Genomic DNA, 20,317 nt, shown 5'->3' with positions numbered 1-20,317 from the left:
GCCCTTGACTGGCTGTGGTCACAACACCCAGGAGGTGGTACTGACACATTGGGACAGTTGGTGTGTATGTCTCACTGCCCCAGAGTTGCCCTGCTCAAGCCATTGCTAGCCCTTGCTCTTTTGAAGCTGCCTTGAGTCCTTCCATTCTCCCTCTCTGCAAAGACAGGGAGTCACTTGAAAGCAGTACTTTACCCCTCCCCCACCCCTCTCCCCCTGGCTGTCTCAGTATTGATGTTTCATTACTGTTTATCAGTATTTAAACAACGGAATAATTAACTTAAGACTGATTGTATCAAACCATTAGAAGGTTTGGACTTTTCCTGCAGGCTTACAGCAGCTTGGAGGACCATAAACATAAAAGAGTGCTCTTAAAGATAGGTTTAATCTTAGTCTAGTATGCCTTAGAAGTACTGCATACGCATATAAACATCAGGCTTATTGTTCATTAGAAGCGAGGCAGCAGAGAAAGACATCCCCCAAAGGAATTTTGCTTGCCAAAGGTATCATTACTGTTGCTCAGCATTCACTGTTCTTTCACATCCACTCTTAATTCTTTCTCTTTCCATTTTTCTTTCCTATAATGCATACTTTTCTTGTTAGGATGCTGGTTGTGTGAAGTGCACTGTTTCTCAGCACCCCTTCTCGTGTATCTTTCAAAACAGCCAGAAATGCAGATAAGAATTGGTGGCTGGGGAAGAGTTTCATTCTCCATAAGAGTTTATTACAGGACAAGGCAAGGAGGGTTTTAGGAAGATAGGGGGAGACTGTCAGCACCTTTTGCTTTTTTCCAAAGCATGATGTGATTTATTTGTGATCTTTTCCTTAGCAGATAATGAAAGAGTTAAGAAGACTTTGTTGCCTTTGGGTGTCTGAAGTCACCAAATTAAATTTTACAGAGCAGAGAAAGCAACTGTTTTGCTCCAGTAGCCAAAGTAGCCCAGTATAAAATGATGAGCTTTTAGTGAGGCATCCCCAGGGCTGAGCTGGCTGAGGGTTCGGGCATGCGGCCGTGGCTGCAAGTGCAGTACCTGCAGCTTCCCTGTTCTGGCATTTGCTAAGAAACAGGGTGATCAAATCCCAGTGGAGTTGGAGATGGTGCCAGTGTCTGGCTCTGACCAACCTGCGTGCAATGGGGGGCATCTCCCAGCACAGAGCCCTGCCCGGACACCTGGGTGTGAGGTGTCTGTAGCAGAGGGAGTTCAAAGCACTGGGGGAGAAAAAAACTACACTTTAACGTCCTGGCTTGGAGCCGTCTCTGGCTCTGGGCTGCTGCTGTAAACAGATCAGATGGCTGAGGTTCATTGCTGAAGGGCACGTGTGGCCGAAAGGAGCTGTGGCTTGGGAGGTGGATGAGGGCAGCTGCTGCCTCTGCAGCCCGGCCCAGTGTGATGTGAAGTCACCCTGGGAGTGACTCTGTGGTTCAAAGGTTCAGAAGTGACCCACCACCTTCCCTCTGCACCACTAATAGCTACTTGTTGCTAATGTAAATATTTTGTGTGTGCAAGTTCCTCGGGTTCCCTGCCGTGCTTCCATGACTTTTAGGACATAGCAGGGTGAATGCAGCGTTGTCGTTGCAGGGGAAGGAGAGGCTGGAAGAGTGATCTGGGCACCTTAGAGACATGGAGGGTTTTCCCAGAGGAAGGAGCAAGTGAGCCTAGGGAAATAAGTGACAACTGCTAAATGTGGCAAATTATGGCCAGAGAGTTTCCAATCTGCCTAAAGTTTTAGTCATGTTTGTGACGCGTTAGCAGACGTGCCCAGGATTTTTGCTGCTGTTTGCAGAGCAGCTGCCAGCTGCTCCTTGACAGAAGAGCAGCAGTGCCTGACTGGTTTTGTTTTTTCCAGAGGTTTTTATTTTACTCGCTTGCTGTTTCAGTATGTCTGCTCGTTTGTTCTCCTTTCCCAGCGCTGACGGTGTGACTCCCCCCTCTCTTGTCCACCCTCTCGTTGCAGAATACAGAGGAGCCATCAGAGAATCGTGCTCACGGGGAGATGATTCCTCATGAAGTCACTGGATCCCTTGCAGAAATCAAATGTGACTTTCCATTTATCAGACTGAAATCAGAGCCAGCCAGACAGTGAAGCAAGCACAGTGGAGGGGGGACAGCGAAAGATGAAATCCAACCAAGAGCGGAGCAATGAATGCCTGCCACCTAAAAAGCGAGAAATCCCTGCCACCAGCCTGCCTTCAGAGGTGAAGCCGGTCCTGCCAAACGAGAACCACCGTGCGGATAACCTAGCATGGCTTCCCAGCACACCTGGCGGCCAGGGCAGCCTGGGGGGCCGGCACCGGCCTGGGGGGACGTCGTCAGTGGAGGCGGGCTTGCAGCAGGGTTTGCACAAGTCACTGTCTGCAGGGCTGGACTATTCCCCACCGAGCGCGCCCAGGTCCGTTCCAGCCTCAACCACTCTTCCCACAGTGTACTCGCCTGCCCTCTCCCAGTCGGGGACCCCCGTTTCCCCCGTGCAGTACACACACCTGCAGCACACCTTCCAGTTTGTCGGGCCCCAGTACAGCGGATCGTACACCGGATTCATCCCCTCACAGCTGATTTCCCCCACAGCCAACTCTGCGACCAGCGCCATGGCAGCGGCCACAGCCGTTGCAACCACTCCATCCCAGCGCTCCCAGCTGGAGGCCTATTCCACTTTGCTGGCCAGCATGAGCGGCTTAAGCCAGCAGGGGCACAAAGTTGAGCCGCACCTGGTCAGGACGCCTGGACTGATCGCTGCCGGGTCTCCTCCACCCACCCAGCAGAACCAGTACGTCCACATTTCCAGCTCTTCCCAGAGCTCTGTCAGAAACGTCTCTCCTCCAACCATCCCAGTCCCCCTGCACCCCCATCAGACAGTGATCCCGCACACCCTCACCCTCGGCCCTTCCTCCCAAGTGGTGGTGCAATACACCGACTCAGGCGGCCACTTTGTCACCAGGGACGCCCCTAAGAAGCCTGAGAGCAGCCGGCTGCAGGCGCTGCAGGCCAAGGAGGTACTGAACGGCGAGATAGAGAAGAGCCGGAGGTACGGCATTTCGCCCTCTGCCGACATGGGTCTAGTCAAAGCAGGCAATAAACCAGCTCCCCATCATTACGAGACCAGGCACGTGGTGGTCCACTCGAGCCCTGCTGAGTACGGCGTGCGGGATTCCTCAGGTGTCCGAGCCTCTGTCATGGTGGTCCCCAACAGCAGCACACCCACGGCGGACATGGAGGTGCAGCAGGCCACCAACCGCGAGACCTCTCCCTCAGCCCTCAATGACAAGGGAAGCCTGCACTTAGGAAAGCCAGCCCACCGGTCCTACGCCTTGTCTCCGCAGCAGGCTCTGGCTCACGAGGGGGTGAAGGCAGTGGCCACGCTGTCCCCTCACACCGTCATTCAGACCACCCACAGCGCCTCCGAGCAGCTCCCCGTCGGGCTGCCGGCGACAGCCTTCTACGCCGGGACCCAGCCACCGGTGATCGGCTACCTGAGCGGTCAGCAGCAAGCCATCGGGTACCCGGGCGGCCTGCCGCAGCACCTGGTGATCCCTGGCACCCAGTCCCTGCTGATTCCGGTCGGCAGCACGGACGTCGAGCCGTCAGGAGTCACGCCTGCAATCGTCACGTCTTCTCCCCAGTTTGCAGCAGTGCCTCACACGTTTGTCACCACCGCCGTCCCCAAGAGCGAGAACTTCAGCATGGAGCCCCTCACCACCCAGCCCGCCTACCAGGCCACCATGGTGCAGGCACAGATCCACCTGCCCGTGGTGCAGTCCATCGCTTCCCCCGCCGCTGCACCTCCCACGCTGCCCCCCTACTTCATGAAGGGGTCGATCATTCAGCTGGCCAACGGGGAGCTGAAGAAAGTAGAGGACTTGAAAACAGAAGACTTCATCCAGAGCGCAGAAATTAGCAATGACCTGAAAATAGACTCCAGCACTGTGGAGAGGATTGAAGAGAGCCATAGCCCAGGCATCGCCGTGATACAGTTTGCGGTTGGGGAGCATCGAGCACAGGTAATGGCAACGCATGGTGGGGCACGAGGGGTGGGCTGGGGTGCGTGCTGTGGCACCCTGGGTGCAGTTCTCCTCAGGATGTCTCAGTTGCTTTGGGTCTGTGCAGGGTTGGTTCTTCATCGTTCCCATCCATCCATGAGATCAACTCTGGTCCAGAAGTCATCCCTCTTGCTGTGCCAGGGGAGCCATCAGAGTCACACCAATGATAAATGTAGTCTCTTGGGTATAAACCAGGTCTTTCTTACAGCTGGAGGACCCGCAGGAAGAATTACATGATTTCCTTGGATTTTTATTTAAAAAATGGTGTCAGCAGTATGAAAGGATATATTTTGCAATTTTGATAGATGATTTTTACCTTCCACACACTAGAATACTCAGATTAGATGCAGCTCAAAACTTTTTCCTGAGAGATAGGCATAGCACAGGGCAGTGAATTTCCAGGGCTTGAAGACTTGGAGCTGCCTGGGAATGGCTCCATCACACGTGTAAGTTACTGAGATGCACTACGGAATTGTACTGAGGCTTCAGTTGCGGGTGGTTTAAAGGTTGCTTGGCTCACATAAACTGTATTCAAGGGGAATTTGGAAAGAAAAAGCATCTAGGTGGCTGGGCAGGCTGTGCTTCTGACCTGTTTTTCTTATTGGTTCCCAGTGTAGGAAGAAATCCTATAACTTTCCAAAGGTATTATTAGGTTGAGACAGAGTACATATTGATCATAAAGCATTGTCCTTTTTCTGAGCAGTTTCAATTCTGCTGTGTTGAGGCAGGAGCAGTTCTGATATAATAGATAGGATTTTGCTTCCTAGGGATACTAATTTTAAATAGTCTTGGGGCAAATCTTTTGGGTGTGGTTTAAGTGCTGGAAGCTGCAGCCTCTGCAACCCTGATGCTGTACCTGCAGCGTTGGAGAACCAAAATGAGAGAGAGGGGTAGAGGAGCTGGACATGGGCACATGTAACTAAGCACCTCAGGCTGACAGTTTGGAGAACAGTGATTGTACAGAGGAGCAGATTAGATGAAAAATTTCTTACAGTTGCAGCAGTCTGTGGCCCATCTTTCCCCAACTGTGCTACATGGTAGATCTCTACATATGACACGTCCCCTTTCTCATATCAAACGTGCAGATTCCCTTGTGGTTTTGTTGATGTCCATGCATTCATCTGCACAGCTGATAGAAATTGGGCCTCTGGTGCTTTCAGTATCCCCCACCAATTAGCTGTATTTTGGTGCATCTCAGGCTTCACAATTAGAGGAGGCCTCCTTGGATCAAGACCAGTTACTGTAATTTGCCCTGGTGCCTTGAAAGAGGAGAATTCAAACATAGCAATCTGCAATTTTCATCTTGCTCTTATTTCTCTCCCTGCAGCCAGGCCACCAGATTCTGCACCGGCAGAAGAGGTACAAATTAGCAGGTAGCATTTGTGTCATGTCTCATTTGCAGATCTGTCAACGCAGGGGATGTGTTGTAGTCCTGGGCCCGGGGAAGGGCGCCTTTGCAGGAGGTGGAGTGTGCCATCCTCTGGCAGACAGCAGGCTGAGGCTCTACAAATCCAGGGCCAGGCACACACATGGGTTTCACCCAGCAAAGTGTCAACTTACAGAGAAGCCTATCAGGAGCGGGCTGACATCATCGCAGCCGAAATACTCCCCAGCTGTGTTTCCCACCGGGGATGCTTCCAGAATGGAGGGCGAGTCACGTAGAGATATGATTAGAAACAAGGGTTTAATTTAGGTTTCCTGCAGATTCCAGGACTTGGGTCTCTTCCCAGATCAGCTGTGTCCCTGCATAGCAGGGACGGCTCTGCCAGTTTTCCCTTGCCTGGGTTAGGAGAGAGGGAGGTTGTTTCTATGTGCTGGAAGGCTGTGGTGACCTCACCCTCAGCCCGAGGTGGCTGTATGGAAGCATTAGCCTTATTAGCAGGCATGCGGCAGTCATTGCTTGTTAGAAGACGGCCCGTGTGAAGAGGGCTTACTCTTCTCCTTGAAGGAACAGTATTTAGTCTCGTTGCTGCCCTTAAATATATCTTGACTCTGGAGTACAGTGGGGAGGTATCTGCATGTGTAGTAGAGCTTCGCATAGTATTTTTATTACAGTCAAGTTTCAGTTGCAAATATGCTTCTGGAAGGAGGGAGCTTTTCAAATGGTATTATCAAGGGAGTGTAAGTTGTAAAAGAGTAAGTGCCATACAAAAATAGCATTGTTATCATTAGCTTTGTCTCACTTACGTACTCCTCCCAGGGTTCTCTGGGAAGTCATTATAATATTGATGGATTTGTATTTTCAGACTCCATGCAAACATTAGGTAATTTTCTCACCAGTTGAGGGACAGAGGTAGGAGATTATTTTTAGCTGAGCATATACAACTGCAGTGTAAATAGGGAGGCACCATGCAGCTGCTGTTGTATCACAGCTAGCCCACAGCTGCCCCTCCCCAGCACACCACTTTGGCAGAAAGAGGTCATCCTCCTTCCTTTCCCCATCAAATCTAACCATCTTCCAGGTATGGAAACCTAGGGGAAAATTAACCCAATTAAAGCTACATGCATTTTCAGTGAAATAACTGGCCTTAGCCCTGGAGGGATGCTAAGTTTCCATTTTGTCACATCCCTGCTCTGAATTAGGAAGAAGTCAAATAGGTATCAACTGGACTAGAACCCAGAGTCCAGCTGTCATTCCTCTGCATTCAAGTGACCTAAAAAGAAAAGACCTATGGATCTGCATCTCTTTGCAATTCATTGTATTATTCTTATAATAACACTTCATTATTATTACCTCTCCTTTCTTTTGCTGCCAGGAGCAAGCTGAAGCCAGTAATTCACCTCTGTTAATGTTAAGGTCAAAACACACAGGAGACTGCAAAATAAGTTACCTGAGATTCTTGCTTTCATTCCTGCATTTCAGTTCTTATTCGTCCCCAAAATATAGCTTATAAAAAGAGATGAACATACAGTTCTTAAATTTCCTCTTTTTTAAAAAACAGAATCATAGACATTAAAGGCAGAAAAGTCCCACTGGAGCATCTACTTAGTAGCCTGAACTAGTGTAGTGTAGCATTAATATTTTTTAGGCCATCATCTAGTTTCGTTTCACCCTTATATCTCTGCAGACACACAAAGCAGTTTTTTCTTTTATTCTGCACTCTCCTTTTCATTATCTTTGGCACCATAACAGATGTTGAAAGAGAGATGTTGACTAAGTTTGCTGCTGCAGATGGAGATGGTCTCCCAACCTTCCCCTCATGTGATTTCTGTCTGTATTTCCCCTGGTCATGGAGGCAGTAAATCCTTGTTCCTCCATGTGGTGGGGTGGCTGTGGTCTATCTTGAGATGCATGTTACTGAATTCCAGGACTGCAGCAGATAAGAACTCCTGTGATAAATTTGGCAGCCAGTGCTCTGGGGGACAGAGGTAGCTTCTCTTGTGAAATGGTGGGATCCCATGGCTGCGGAGAATAGGAGCCCCTAGCCTTCAAGCCCAGGTTGCATTTGTTACAGCAGTGTACTGAAGCTGGGCTAGATGCAACCCCGGGGGGGATGCCCAGCCAGATGACACATTGTGGCAGGTAGTCTGTGTGGCAGTGCTGCCTGCAGCCCCATCAGTCTCTTAAAGGAAATTGACTCTTGTGAAGGCAGGTGTTGTTTGCTGTGGTGGGAAAATGTGGAGTCCCAAAGTCTCTGAACAGGGGAGCATGTGTGGGAGCACATGTGGGAGCACCGCACTGCAGAGGCCTCTCTGTGAGGAGAAGAGCTTTGATTTCCACGAATCCACCCAGTTGTTTTTTGGACCCAAGGAGCCTCTCAGCACCAGTAGCAAGGCCTTCAGCAGAGAGCCCCACTGCTTAATTGCACATTGTTTCCAGAACCGCTTCCTCCTCTTTGTTTCCAACCTGCCACTCCTAGTTTCATCACATTTTAATAATATCAGGGAGGAAAATACTTTATTGGAAAACGTATGTTTATTGTAATAGAGTTCACAGAAACCACTTCTATTAGTCACCTTTCACTTTAGTGCTTGTTGTGCTGGTTGCAGCAGTGAGCCCCAAGACTGAAGTTGCTGTGTTTCTGAATGATGGGAAGGGTTTTTTCTGAGCATCAGATCTTCCAGCACCTATCATCTATGTTCCTGCTCCAGCCAGGATTTCCTGAGCAGGCTGAATTGCCTGCCTTACCAAATGAGTTTGATAAAATTAGAAAGGGTTATAGAAAACTGCAGATATTCAGAAGCTGCACTGAAGAGTTTTGGGTGTTTTCGCTAGTGTCCTGGTTTGAGCCAGGATGAAGACAGTTTTCTTTTTACTAATTTATTTTTTCCTTCAGTGAGCTCCCTTTTAACTAGCAGCAAGTTTTTCAACTAGTGGACTGATAACAGTGGAATGTCTATGTCACTGGTTTAATTGCCAATCCTGAGTCAAACCATGACAACTAGTCAGACTTAAAGAAATAGAAATAGAAATGTGGCTTGTAGTAGAGCCTCAGTGTGCTTGAAGGGGGACCACCATTCTGGTTTCTTGCTATATGGTAGTTAGAAAACAAGTTCCAAATTTCTTTCACTCCTACAATAATCATAGCAAGATATTGGAGGAAGAAGATTTTAAAATTATTTTTTTGTGTTTTAAAGCAGGGATTAGAAAAAAATCATGCAGGGGTGTTTTTACTGAACTTGCACACTGCTAAGGTCTTTGGCTGCTGTTGTTTGTGGAGGATGGTTACCGTAAATCCAGAAGCAGTGAGCTAAAACAGGCCTTGGTAATCTGTGAGGAAACTCGTTTCAAATTGATAGTGGTACTAGCACACTGTGACTGGATCATGGGAATTCCAGCATTTCACCAGCTTTATTATTTGGTATTATTTCTGATTGCCACCACCAGTTTTGGGATTTGTTTCAGTAACTGACAGTTCAGGCAAGTGTTTTGGATGACACATTAAAAAAAATAGTGATAAAGCGTGGTGGAAGCATGTTCACATCAAGAGGAACTTCTGTGTCGGTGAGGATGATGCACACAAACGCCCATAATTCCCACAGATACAAATAGCTTTTGACAAGGATGGGAAAGTAGAAAAATACAGAAAAAAATGCAGCAGGCAGGCAGGGAAGGCAGGCAGGAAGGAAGGGAGGAGAGAAACATAGCAATATAAAAGAGAAAACTGCATCCACCAAATGATCTATAATGAAGAAAAGCCTACAGCTCTGGGTAGACAGCAGTTTCCACTTAAGTCCATGGGAGGTACTGGATATTCACCACTTCTCCCAGACAGACTCCTTACTGAGATGCATAGGTATGGAATAGGATCTTAAACTGGCCAAATATTTCTGCAAATCCTGGCGCTGGTGTGTTTCTGTCCAACAACATGGAGGGATGGGGCAGCTTTCATGGTTACGTTGCCACACTTTCTCCATAGTTCAGAACATAAACAAGTCCAGTCCCTTGCCACTATTGCCATGTGTGTAGACTGTTGGCAGACAGTTCTGGTTGGAGAAGGTTTAATATGGCAGAAATTGATGTCTCTTGTGGCTCTAAACGGCTCCTTTTGGAATTCCTTTTATGGTGGCTTACTATGTTGGGCAGGCGGAGTGGCAGGATATTACATGCAGTGTTATTTTTTGGCCTAGTTGCAGAAGTATGTAGCATGTATTTATAGACTTTATAAGTTTTTTTCCAACAAAATCAACCATCTCATGAACTACAGTTGACTGCTAGTTTGTGGCTTGGCCCTAACCAGTCAGAGGCACAGTCAACATCTGATGGGAATCTTTGGTTTCCTGGTTCTGCTCTCTGTGTCTGAGCTGTGGGATATTCCTGATCAAGACTTCTAACCCAAAAGGGATGTGGAGCCAGTGGGCTGTGAGGGAAGCTACCTTGGACCCTGTTTGCAGGGAGGGTGCCTCTGAGATAAGCAGCACTAGTGGGGAAGCAGCAGGGCTGCTAGGTGCCTACTGTCACTGAATCCTACCTCTTCTGCGAGGCCATGCAGCTTCATCCCAAAATTCACACTTAGTATTATGAATAAAAGTGTTTGGACACTGGAGTGCAACATGCATCTCTAACCGCTTCTGTTCCCTAATGTTGAAATGTATTTTTAACAATACAAAGCCATGCTTGGTGTGACACTGTTACCCACACCCAAGGGTGAGAGGTGATTTTGCAAGCCTGCTGGGATGTTCCTTTCAAGAAGTCCATGTTCCTGGAGAGGGGAGGCTCTCCAGGCAGCTGGTATGCTCCATGCCTGCTGAATGACTTAGATATGAGATGAGCAGGTGTATGCAGGTGTTCTCCTGCCCTTTAGCCCCTACCAAACTGGGGTTACACCAGCAGAGCAGTGGTTATGTGATGTAAGCACAAGACACCCTTTTAGAGTTGCAGACCTCATTGGTGTTATACACAGCAAGTTAAAAACACATGTCAGTTTTTTAAAAACTGATAGTCAGAATTTCCTGCCCTCGTTGTGGTGTGCTGGGGAGGGCTCAGTCCCGTGGGTTGTGAATCGCATGAGCCCACATCAAGTGTTTGAGCACTGTGCAGTGAGTGCTGGACTGCTGACGTGGGCAAAAATAAGCCCGTATTTAGGTGCTTTATCGTGGTGGGATCTCAAGGCCCAGCATTTGCAAGGTCAAGAAGCGTTGGGCAGCTGTTGCTGGTTTGTTCTCCTGGCTATGGCAGCTCTCTGTAAGATGGTTAGATAGGTTTCATAACCAGATGTGTTTTTAAGGTGGGGTGATGTGGGGGGAAAAGGGGACCCAGTGCAGAAAAGGAGACCCAGTGCAGGAACTGCAGGGGGAGAAAGAGGAGAAGTGGTCTTCTCCCTGAGGGAGTACAGGAGGTGAACTCTGCTGCAGAGTGGGAGAGCAGGTGTGAAAATGGAAGAAACTGGACTGGTTACAGGGCTGCTGGAGGGAGGCAGGTTCATGCTGGCAGCTTTTGTGGCTACAATGCTTTTATGGCTGCAACGCTGTACGTACTCGTGGCCTTTCCCAGGAAATCAGCATGTCTACCCCTGTTTCACGTTGGTAAGTGTACACCTACTCAGGCAGAGGTGAGGATCATGTTCCTGTGGTCATTTAGGAAGCTGTATGTCCGAACTCAGAGCTTCCCTTGAGCCGTCCTCTCATTGAAAAGAGTCTTTAGATGTGTATGACAGGCTCTAGGGATCACCAGGGAATGGCAGGGAACGGAGTTTGCCAGGTGCTGAAGCTGTTTTGCCTCTTACATCTGTCTGAGCAGCTGGATAAAGGTAAAGCTTGATTCCCACTGAGGTCTTGTGTTAAGAAGTGTTGAGCTCAGAGAAACCATTATCACACACGTGACAAGGACAGGCATGAAGTCTGGTGATTGATTTTGCGACAACTGAACAGCGCATTTGCAATTTCAGCTTTATCCCTCTCCCCTGCAGCAAGCACTGCCTGCTGTGCATATGCGTGAGTGCACATGGGTGATCTCATGCCTCTCCCCTCTCTCTTCCTCTGTCTCTCTCTGTTGTCCGCTCTCTTTCTACAGGTCAGCGTGGAAGTCTTGGTAGAATACCCTTTTTTTGTATTTGGACAAGGCTGGTCATCCTGCTGCCCCGAGAGAACCAGCCAGCTCTTTGATTTGCCATGCTCCAAACTTTCAGTGGGGGATGTCTGCATATCGCTCACACTCAAGAACCTGAAGAATGGCTCTATTAAAAAGGGCCAGCCCATGGACTCAGCTAGTATCTTGCTGAAGCATTCAAAGAATGACAGTCTAGCTGGAAGTAGACACAGGTATGCGGAGCAGGAAAACGGGATTAATCAGGGAAGCGCACAGATGTTAGCTGAGAACGGTGAACTGAAGTTTCCGGACAAAATAGGATTGCCTGCAGCACCTTTGCTCACCAAAACAGAACCCAGCAAGCCCCCGGCAACGAGGAAGAGGAGGTGGTCAGCCCCTGAAACACGAAAACTAGAGAAATCAGAAGAGGAGCCACCTTTGACTCTTCCCAAGCCTTCTTTTATTCCTCAGGAGGTTAAGATTTGCATTGAAGGTCGATCCAACGTAGGAAAGTAAAAGTTGTTTGGGGAAAGGAAATTAGGCTATCCCTTGTCATTTTTATCCAGATTACTGTACTGTAGACTAAATAACCCAGTATTTACATGTTATCATCTTATTTTAGGTTTATGTTATAACCTTGTTGTTATAGTTGCAGCTGGTATTATGCAGGAGACTGGTGCATATGTTTTTCCACAAGTGTTTGTCAGTGACTAGGTTTATCGAGAGCTACAGAAGGGGCAGTATCTGCTTCACACACCCTTGGTGGAAATGAATGTGTTGTCATGGCTCCTGTTTTCTAACACCTCGTGTAGGACAGGGTCCAGCTGTGATTTTTTTTTTCTTTTTGTTGTCTTTTTGTTTTGTTGTTTTGGTTCCTGTTCTTTTTTTTTTTGGAGGGGGGGAGGTGAGGAGAAGGGAACTGTAGCAGAGGTGTATGTCACGGGTGGGGTGCCTGCATGTGTGTGCGTGCGCATGTGTGTGTGTGTCCGTGCCAGTCCCAAGGAGGGGCTGCAGCTCAGTGGTGGGTTGGTGAAGAGGTTTCCTCACCCCAGCTGGATGCCGAGGACACGACCCACAGGTGTTACTGAAAAGGATCGGACAGTCTCTGATGTTTCCAACAAGAAGCCAACACTTACTCAAGGCTCTACAGAGTATATATATATATAAATATATATATATATTTGTGTGTGTGTATATGTATATATATATATATTTTTTCCCCCCATGGGGTCTGACTGCACTGATTTTTATTCCTAAAGCAACTGCCACACCAACATTTCCTTTCTGCTTGCTAGTGCAGTTCCATTGCCCGGAGCCAGCAGATGGGGAGGCTGTACGGACTCTTGGCACCGGTCGCCTTGCAAGGTTTTCCTTCAGTGCGGTGGGCGGGCGGGTGGGTGGGTGAGTGTGTGTGTGGTGGGTGGTGTGTGTGGGTGTGCACGAGGAGGCCTCCGGCTCCGTGGATGCGCCTGGCTCAGGCTCACTCCTGTTTCTGTGCAGTGTTAGACAAATCAACCAGGTGATGCCATTGACATTTGCTTCCACAAGGTAGACGCATACTGCCCCTTTGAGATCACAGGCATCCATTGTTTGCAGTTAGGTTGCAAATCTTTCTGTCTTTAGTACTGTTTTTTAGTTCATGATTATGGACAACTGGTGCCACTTTTTTCAAATTTCAGTGTGACACAGGAATCCGCTGTTGAAGATGAACCTAGAATGTCTTTAAGCACTTAAAATGCTGTTCACACTTTATTGCTGAGCATCCTGGTCTAACACTCAGTACAGTACTGTATCTCACTTTAATCTGCTCGGAAAGCAACAACAACAAACAAACAAAACAAATCTCTTCAACACTGTAACTACATGCAACTATGTAAAGTTTTCTCACAGGCAAGATGCTGAAAGTTTTAATGTGGTTTCAAAGGGATGAATGTGAATTATTGAACTAGTATGTGACAGTCATTGTCCACAAAGGACTACTTAATAGGAGGCACTTTTTAAACTTTAATGCTTGAGAAAGAATTAAAGGCATATGTGAGCTGACAGATAATTAAAAAAAAAAAAAAAGAGAAAGGAAAAAGGAAAGAGGAAAAAAAATATCATTGTCCAGTGTTTTTGAAAAAGATGGACTTTAAAGAATCTTGCAATTTGCACATCTTGAGTTTATCATTTGTGTGGTATTCCTGCAGTTTTTGCCTAATAATGTTGTGGGTTAGGGGGGTGTCTGAAAGAGCATAAACAAATGTAGCAATTACTCACTAACCTGCCTACGCTCTAGGCCATTTCATAGGGTTACGTTCCTTTCAAAGCTCATTTTTGGTCTTTTTTTACCATATCTGCCACACAGAACCAGGTCCTACTGGGACGGCTCTGAGAATTTTTCTTCAGACTTGCTGAGAGAGTTTTCCACAAGAAACATTTCTATACATAAGCAAGGTGTTTGTTTGTTTTGAAAACAAACCTATTGTTATTTTATTGTTATTATTATTTGTTATTTTAATTGCATTGTTTTCCATTGGAAAGGCTGAGATTTCAAGAGTTTGGTACAAACCAAGTAGGATTGGGGGGGGTGGGAGGGGAATCACCCCGTTCAGTCTTTTCTTTTCCCCAGGTAGGGCCGGATCTTTTGAGGTGCTGTGCACCCAGCCTCCTGCACAAGCCTCGGGGAGGTGCAAGTATGAAGTACTTCAGGGCTGAGCGCTAAAGCCTGTTGCTGCCACTAGAGAGATCCCGTTGATTTCAGTGGGATTGCGCTTGGGCCCTACGCGAGCAAGCGTTCGGGTCGTCGTGTTTGGTTGGCAAGTTCGCATCCTTCAGGTAGTTTTGAAGAAGCTGTACTGATAGGGAGAAAAGGAAATTAAAAGTCCGTCATTAGAACCGTTGTAAACTAAAGTGAACAAATCTATTTAAAATCTTCTTTTCCCTCTGCCCTAAAATACAGTGCTTTTATTTAAGAGAAGAAATGTTAACCCCAAACCCCAGCTTTGACTCTGTTATTTGTTACTTGAAATTTAGCTCACACCAGAACTAATTGTTTTTATACCGTATTCTGGGGTGCACCAAAAAGTTGAAATATGTTTAAAATAGCTTGAAACTTTTCTTGAATTTCCTTGAATTTTATTAACCTCTCGGCAGGCTACCAAATAGCTGAGTGGGTTTCTTCTCACAGTCACACTGCTTAGTTAGTGCTTATTTGTTAATATTTCTGCTCAGAGAAGTTGCTTAATCTTCCATATACTCTGCTCAGGGCACTTGCAATTTATTGTTTTGTTTTGTTTCCTGTTTTGTTTTTAAGCTTCGATGGTAAAGGAATAGAAAGAATTACAGATTTTAGTTCACAGTCGTACCACTATTTCCGTACTTCACGCATGCTGAGAAAAAAAAAAAAAATCTCAAGTAAAACCATACACATACACATTTGTGGTTAATAAGGAAGCAGGGGCTATTAAACTGACTGGATCTATTCAACTAACACTAAAAAAAAATAAAAATAATAATAATAAAAAATACGTTTGGAGCAATAGGAATGTATTAGTTTTGTGCTTGTATTTCAGACTGAGGAATTCTGAAATAACTGGTTCTTTCCAAACAATTGTCCCTTTCCATGCTTTGGCTTTTGTAGGATGTGCAATACTTTACGTGCCAACTTAGACTCACCCGTGCGGTGTTAGCTAGATCTCATACCCACTTCTGATTTCCCTTGCTTGTGTTCCTTTTAAAAATGGTTTCTTTCTTTCTTTCTACCTTTTTTTTTTTTTTTTTTTCTATTAATAATTCCCTCCCTATCCCTCCTTCCCCCAGAACACACCCCAACTAATTAAGGGTCAAGAATCCCTTGCCCTGGGAAACACCAACCCTTTTTGTATTTGATGTTAAAAAAGATCCAGGAAGAAAAATAAGGAAAAATAATAAATAAAACCAAGATGTATAAGCAGTTGGATGCCTTCCAGGTGGAGGGCAGCACTTGGTACAGAGAGCTGCCTTCTGCCTGGACTGCATGCAGACAAGACCTGACTCCCACCGGGGAGAGAAAAATGCCCCCCTGGGACCAAGTCCTTGGCAAGGGGGGCTTTGCCTCTCCCCCCTGGCACTGAGCATCCCTTGCGGCAAGTCCCCATGCCCGGGAAGTGCCATCCATCCCTGGGCACATGCAAAAATGCCACTTGCAAGCATGGAGATGCTGAGGTGAAGCCAAAGGAGGAGGTTTAGCTGCTGCTTCTGAGCAGCGGTTGCTTTGCAATAGTAACTGACAGTAGTTCTCTTTTTTGTCTTCTTTTCTTTTCTTTTCTTTCTTTCTTGTTGTAGCAGGCCTGTTTAGTTTACAACAAAATGCATACAATCACCAAGAAATTAGTCAGGGCAAAGAAAAATAAAACAAGAACCTCTTTATAGGGATTTCTAAAAAAAAAAATTTAAAAAAATTATCTATCTATCTGTCTTATCTATCTATCTAATCTATCTATATATCTCTCTATATAAAATGACTGTTCCTTATAGTGTTTAACTTAGGCATTGTTTCAGTTTGTCTGGGCCACATCATGGGGAATTTGAGTTTGATGTCACTTACCTCGAGTCCTCTGGTCGAGACCCAAATCGGAGTCACTGTTGACCTATTTTACCATTTTGTACGTTGCCCTTGGGCTCACTTTCCCTCAAGGGCGCAGACCTTGGAAGGAGGGACACACACACACGTTCCTTTTTCTATTCCTTTAATTCCTTTGTCCCACTGTTGCTTCTTTTGACCTGTCGTTCCCGTCATTTTCTCAGCGTGGGGAAGTGACATCACTACTCTCGTTTCCCTTAAATCAAGGAACATTTAGAAACCTTTCACACCTTTTACTCAGGGATGGGGCTGGCATATGTGTGGTACACTGATGTGACCAGAAGCAGCACTTTTACTGCTCCGGAGTAGGGATGTACAATGTTACAGACAAGTTTGGATTTCCTGCATCTCATGGTTTAAACTTTGTAGAGCTCACTTGGATTGCAATACAAAAGCAGCAGGCTCAGCGTGAACTGTAGCTGTTGGTTATCATGAAAATTCACTCTCTGCAGAGATTTATTTTGCTTTGAAGTGTGTTGCCAATAGTAAAAAGGAAACAGTGAAATTCTGTTAATTCTTGCAACAGCTAAAAAAAAACAAAACCAAAAAAAAACCACAAAAAAACCTGTGTCAGGGAGGGCGAATCCTCAATATTTTTAAACACTAATAGTGTTATTTCAAAGAGGGAGGCTCTTGGCACAGATGCTCTTCATGTCCTGGGACCCAGTTCTGCAAACACTTATACATGTGCTTATGGGAGGCCCAGGCTGACTGGCAAAGGCTGCTTGGGAGCTTAGTGTGAAGCACACGTATAAATCTTTGTGAAAATGAAGCTTGGTTCAGCCAGGGCCAGACCCTGACCTTAATCAGGCAGCTGGAAAAATCTTGGAGTTCATCCAGGTTTTCCAGGGCAGAAGCATCAGGCAGGCAGTGGGAATTTGGCCTGTTGAAACACTTCTTTGGTCCCCAGGAACTTGACAAATAGCAAAATGGGATGTGCACTCGTACCAATAATTTCCATTTCTTCCCTCCCCATCATCACAGGTAAGAGCAGAGTCCTCTGTGGGCTCTGGCCAGTGCTGATGTGAAAAGCAAGGGGAATGAACGCTATGGCCAGAGTGCAGGCAGTAATTTCCTTTCCTCTGGTTTACCCAACCCTCCCACCCTCGCAAATCCCGAAATACATAGCAAAATGAGAACTTGATGCAGATATGCAGATGTGCACACACAGAAGTGTCTGTTTGCACACGAATAAATGTGCGATTTGTTTTGTTTTGTTTTTTTCCACGTATGCCTACGTGTCTACTTGATTCCCTGTCCTGAGGACAGCCTTGCTTTTTTGTGTCGAGAGGGAAATTCCAAACGCGTTGCACACCTCTACTCCAGAGTTCAATTTCTTTTACATAGACGACCTCGCTTCAGATGTGTTACCTTTACTGATAGGATCTTTTCTTGTAGCACTATACCTTGTGGGAATATTTTTTGATGTAAACCTAATTTGAGAAGCTTATTAAAAATAGAAACTTTTTTTGAAGCACTCACATTGAGGAGTACAGGTAATGTTTTAAAAAAAAATTGCACAAAAGAAAAATGAATGTTGGAATGATTCATTCAGTGTTTGAAAAAGAGATGGCTCTGTTTGAACAGTGAGTTTCATACCTTGTTTGTAAAAAAAAAAAAAAAAAGTTTTTAAATACAAAAGCAGAGAAAGGTTGAAAGTTACATGTTTTTTGTATATAGAAAATGTCATGTCTAGATGATCTGATTTGTATTGGCTTTGGCCAGGAAGAATTATTACTTAAAAGGCTCTTAAAGAACAACTGTGCTTAATTTTCTGTTCGTATTACATGGGTCCCATTTCTGGGGAATGGAGTCATGCTTCACACTGTTTATTCCTGTGCTGAAAACATACCTTGGAGCAGCAATTCTCCAGTGCAGCTACCGGGCACTTCAAAGGGTGGCTACTGTGCGAAACTAGCGTCTCACTCTCCCAACTGTATTTTGGCTTTAAGTCTCTCCTGCCTGTGCCGAGGGAGCCGCTGGCAGCCCACGGGGCAAGGCTGGGTTTGTAGGAGGCCTCGGCCGTGCCCTTTGCAGGTGCCGGGTTCCGGCCGCGGCCGCAGCAGCCCTGGCCTGTCGAGCCACTGCCAGCCGAGCGTGACCTGCTTAGTTCCTACCTGGGGCCTTGCGGTCCCGTTTTTTTTTCCTCTCTCTGGGATGCTGTTCCGTGTTTTTTCAGCACTTCCTGTTCCAGATGAAACCCAAAGAGTATAACCCTGAGCAAGAAGTGCTTGTAACAAGGGATCCTAGCCCAGGGGTAGCAGCAGAGTGGTAATGAAAGCCACCTGGCCTTCCCGCCCTTGAGGCTGCCTCTTCTCCCCCACCTCTGCTGTCAGAGCTACCAGGGAGCAGAGCAGGTGGCCACTCCGCACATTTCCAGTGGTGGTTTTGGCCCATGGCGAGACCGGTGTTTTTCAGAAGCCAAAAGCAGAGGATCTTGAGGCAGTTTCTGAGGAGAGGGTCGGTCCTTTTCCTGTCCAAAGATTTAGCTGGGCAGCCAGGAGCCAGCAGCAGGACAGAACAGGTGAAGTGTGAGGCTGCTCCTGTCCCCTTCCCAGAGGCAACCCAAGCTCCGGCTCCCACAGGCAGAAATACTGCCCTTCCCAGTGCCCCCCAGGCACTCAGAAAACGGGCCCCAGTTGTGTTACAATGAAGTGCATTCAGCCAACAGGTAGTGTTTATACAATAACAGTCTCTAAGGTCTCTGTAGTTTTTTTTCTTGTCATTAGCTGAAAGGACTCAAGTCTTCCAATGAGGATTTTATGGAGGCTTCATCCAAGGTTGTTTCTTTTTTGTTCGGTTCTTTTTTGAGCGGTCAAAGCTCCTGTGCCCTTTCCCTCGACCACACAGTAGGTATGCATTGGAAGTGTTGTTTGCAGCGAGTGTTAGTCACTCGTTGAAGCTGTCGTTGCTGTACTACAGGATTGCTGGTGAGCAGAAACTTCAGGGCCCAGGTCTCTGGCCAGTGTGGAGCCAGTGTGGGACCTCTGGCTCCTCGGGCAGCGCCGCGCTGCCCCTTCACCCCAGCTGGCGAGGGGATCGCACCCTGGTGTTCGCTTTACAAATCCAGGACCCACATATTCTCCTTTTGAACATGCTCTGCAGAACTCCTGTCTAAGTCAGTCAGGTTTGGATCTGTGTAGCTGAGGGCAAAAACAGGGCTGGGGTGGCTGTGGATGGCTCAGTCTGTGTCCTCTGCCTGGCCTCAGCCAAGTTGCTAATCTGTTAAGGCATAGATACAACTCTTCACGACAGTCAGCTAATGTTGAAACTCACTAATGTAGGTATCTGCTCTCTTTTTATTTTTTTTTGTTGTTGTTTTTGAATAATATATTAACTTGTTGAACACTGTTCTTTTTGCAGTGTTAAAAAAAAAAAGGGGGGGAGGGGGATTTCCCAACCTTTTTCAGTTCGGGTGAGCTACTGAAAATCATTTTGTACTAGCTATGTCACTGCTCCCGGCAGCCGGCTGGGGTGAGGTTTAGCCATTCTACGGCACTAGTTGTTAAGGTCTTTTTTGTTTTGGTTTGTTGTTTTGTTTTGTTTTGTTTTTCTAAATCGTCTGGTATTTCTAAGGAGGGTTGTTGCAAATCACACTTCCAGTGTAGTTCCTAGTGTAGGCCCAGTAAAAGGGATATCGCAGCTTTGTGTTGGGGAGAAATTGAGCTGACATGGCCAGTACAAAGGAGAAATAGGGAGGGAATAACGTTTTGCACCTTATTGAAAAGAGGAGAAGATTTTAAGTGCATACAGACATAGTTAAGAGCTTTTATTGTGACAGGAGAACTTTTTTCCATATGCGTGCATACTCTCTGTAATTCCAGTGTAAAATATTGTACTTGCACTAGCTTTTTTAAAACAAATATTAAAAAAAAAAATGGAAGAATTCATATTCTATTTTCTAATGGTGGTGTGTCTATTTGTAGGATACACTCGCGTCTGTTTATTGAATTTTATGGTCCCTTTCTTTGATGGTGCTTGCAGGTTTTCTAGGTAGAAATTATTTCATTATGATAATAAAACAATGTTTGATTCAAAATTTGAACAAAATTGTTTTAAAGAAATTGTCTGTATACCAGTACAAGTTTATTGTTTCAGTATACTCGTACTAATAAAATAACAGTGCCAATTGCAAAGGTGTGTTTTGTCTTTATGAGTTTGACTGAATGGGAAAGAGCTTTCCTAGGGACCACATTTACCCCCATCCCATCCC

The 20,317-nt window shown here is 46.3% G+C and overlaps 1 protein-coding gene across 5 annotated transcripts in view; it reads left to right on the top strand.

The window, feature by feature from the left end:
• Nucleotides 1-20,240, top strand: part of ATXN1 (ataxin 1) — a 228,226-nt gene extending 207,986 nt beyond the window's left edge. For all 5 annotated transcript variants that reach the window (XM_051609143.1, XM_051609144.1, XM_051609145.1 and 2 more), the window contains 2 exons: nucleotides 1,954-3,994; nucleotides 11,487-20,240. In XM_051609143.1, the coding sequence (XP_051465103.1) occupies nucleotides 2,114-3,994; nucleotides 11,487-12,017 (2,412 nt within the window). In that variant the 5' untranslated portion in view covers nucleotides 1,954-2,113 and the 3' untranslated portion in view covers nucleotides 12,018-20,240. The remainder of the gene's footprint in view (nucleotides 1-1,953; nucleotides 3,995-11,486) is intronic.
• The last annotated feature ends 77 nt before the right edge of the window (nucleotides 20,241-20,317 follow it).

Source organism: Apus apus, chromosome 2 (genome assembly GCF_020740795.1).
Source record: "Apus apus isolate bApuApu2 chromosome 2, bApuApu2.pri.cur, whole genome shotgun sequence".
Lineage (NCBI taxonomy): Eukaryota > Metazoa > Chordata > Aves > Apodiformes > Apodidae > Apus > Apus apus.
This window is presented reverse-complemented; position numbering and strand designations above follow the sequence as displayed.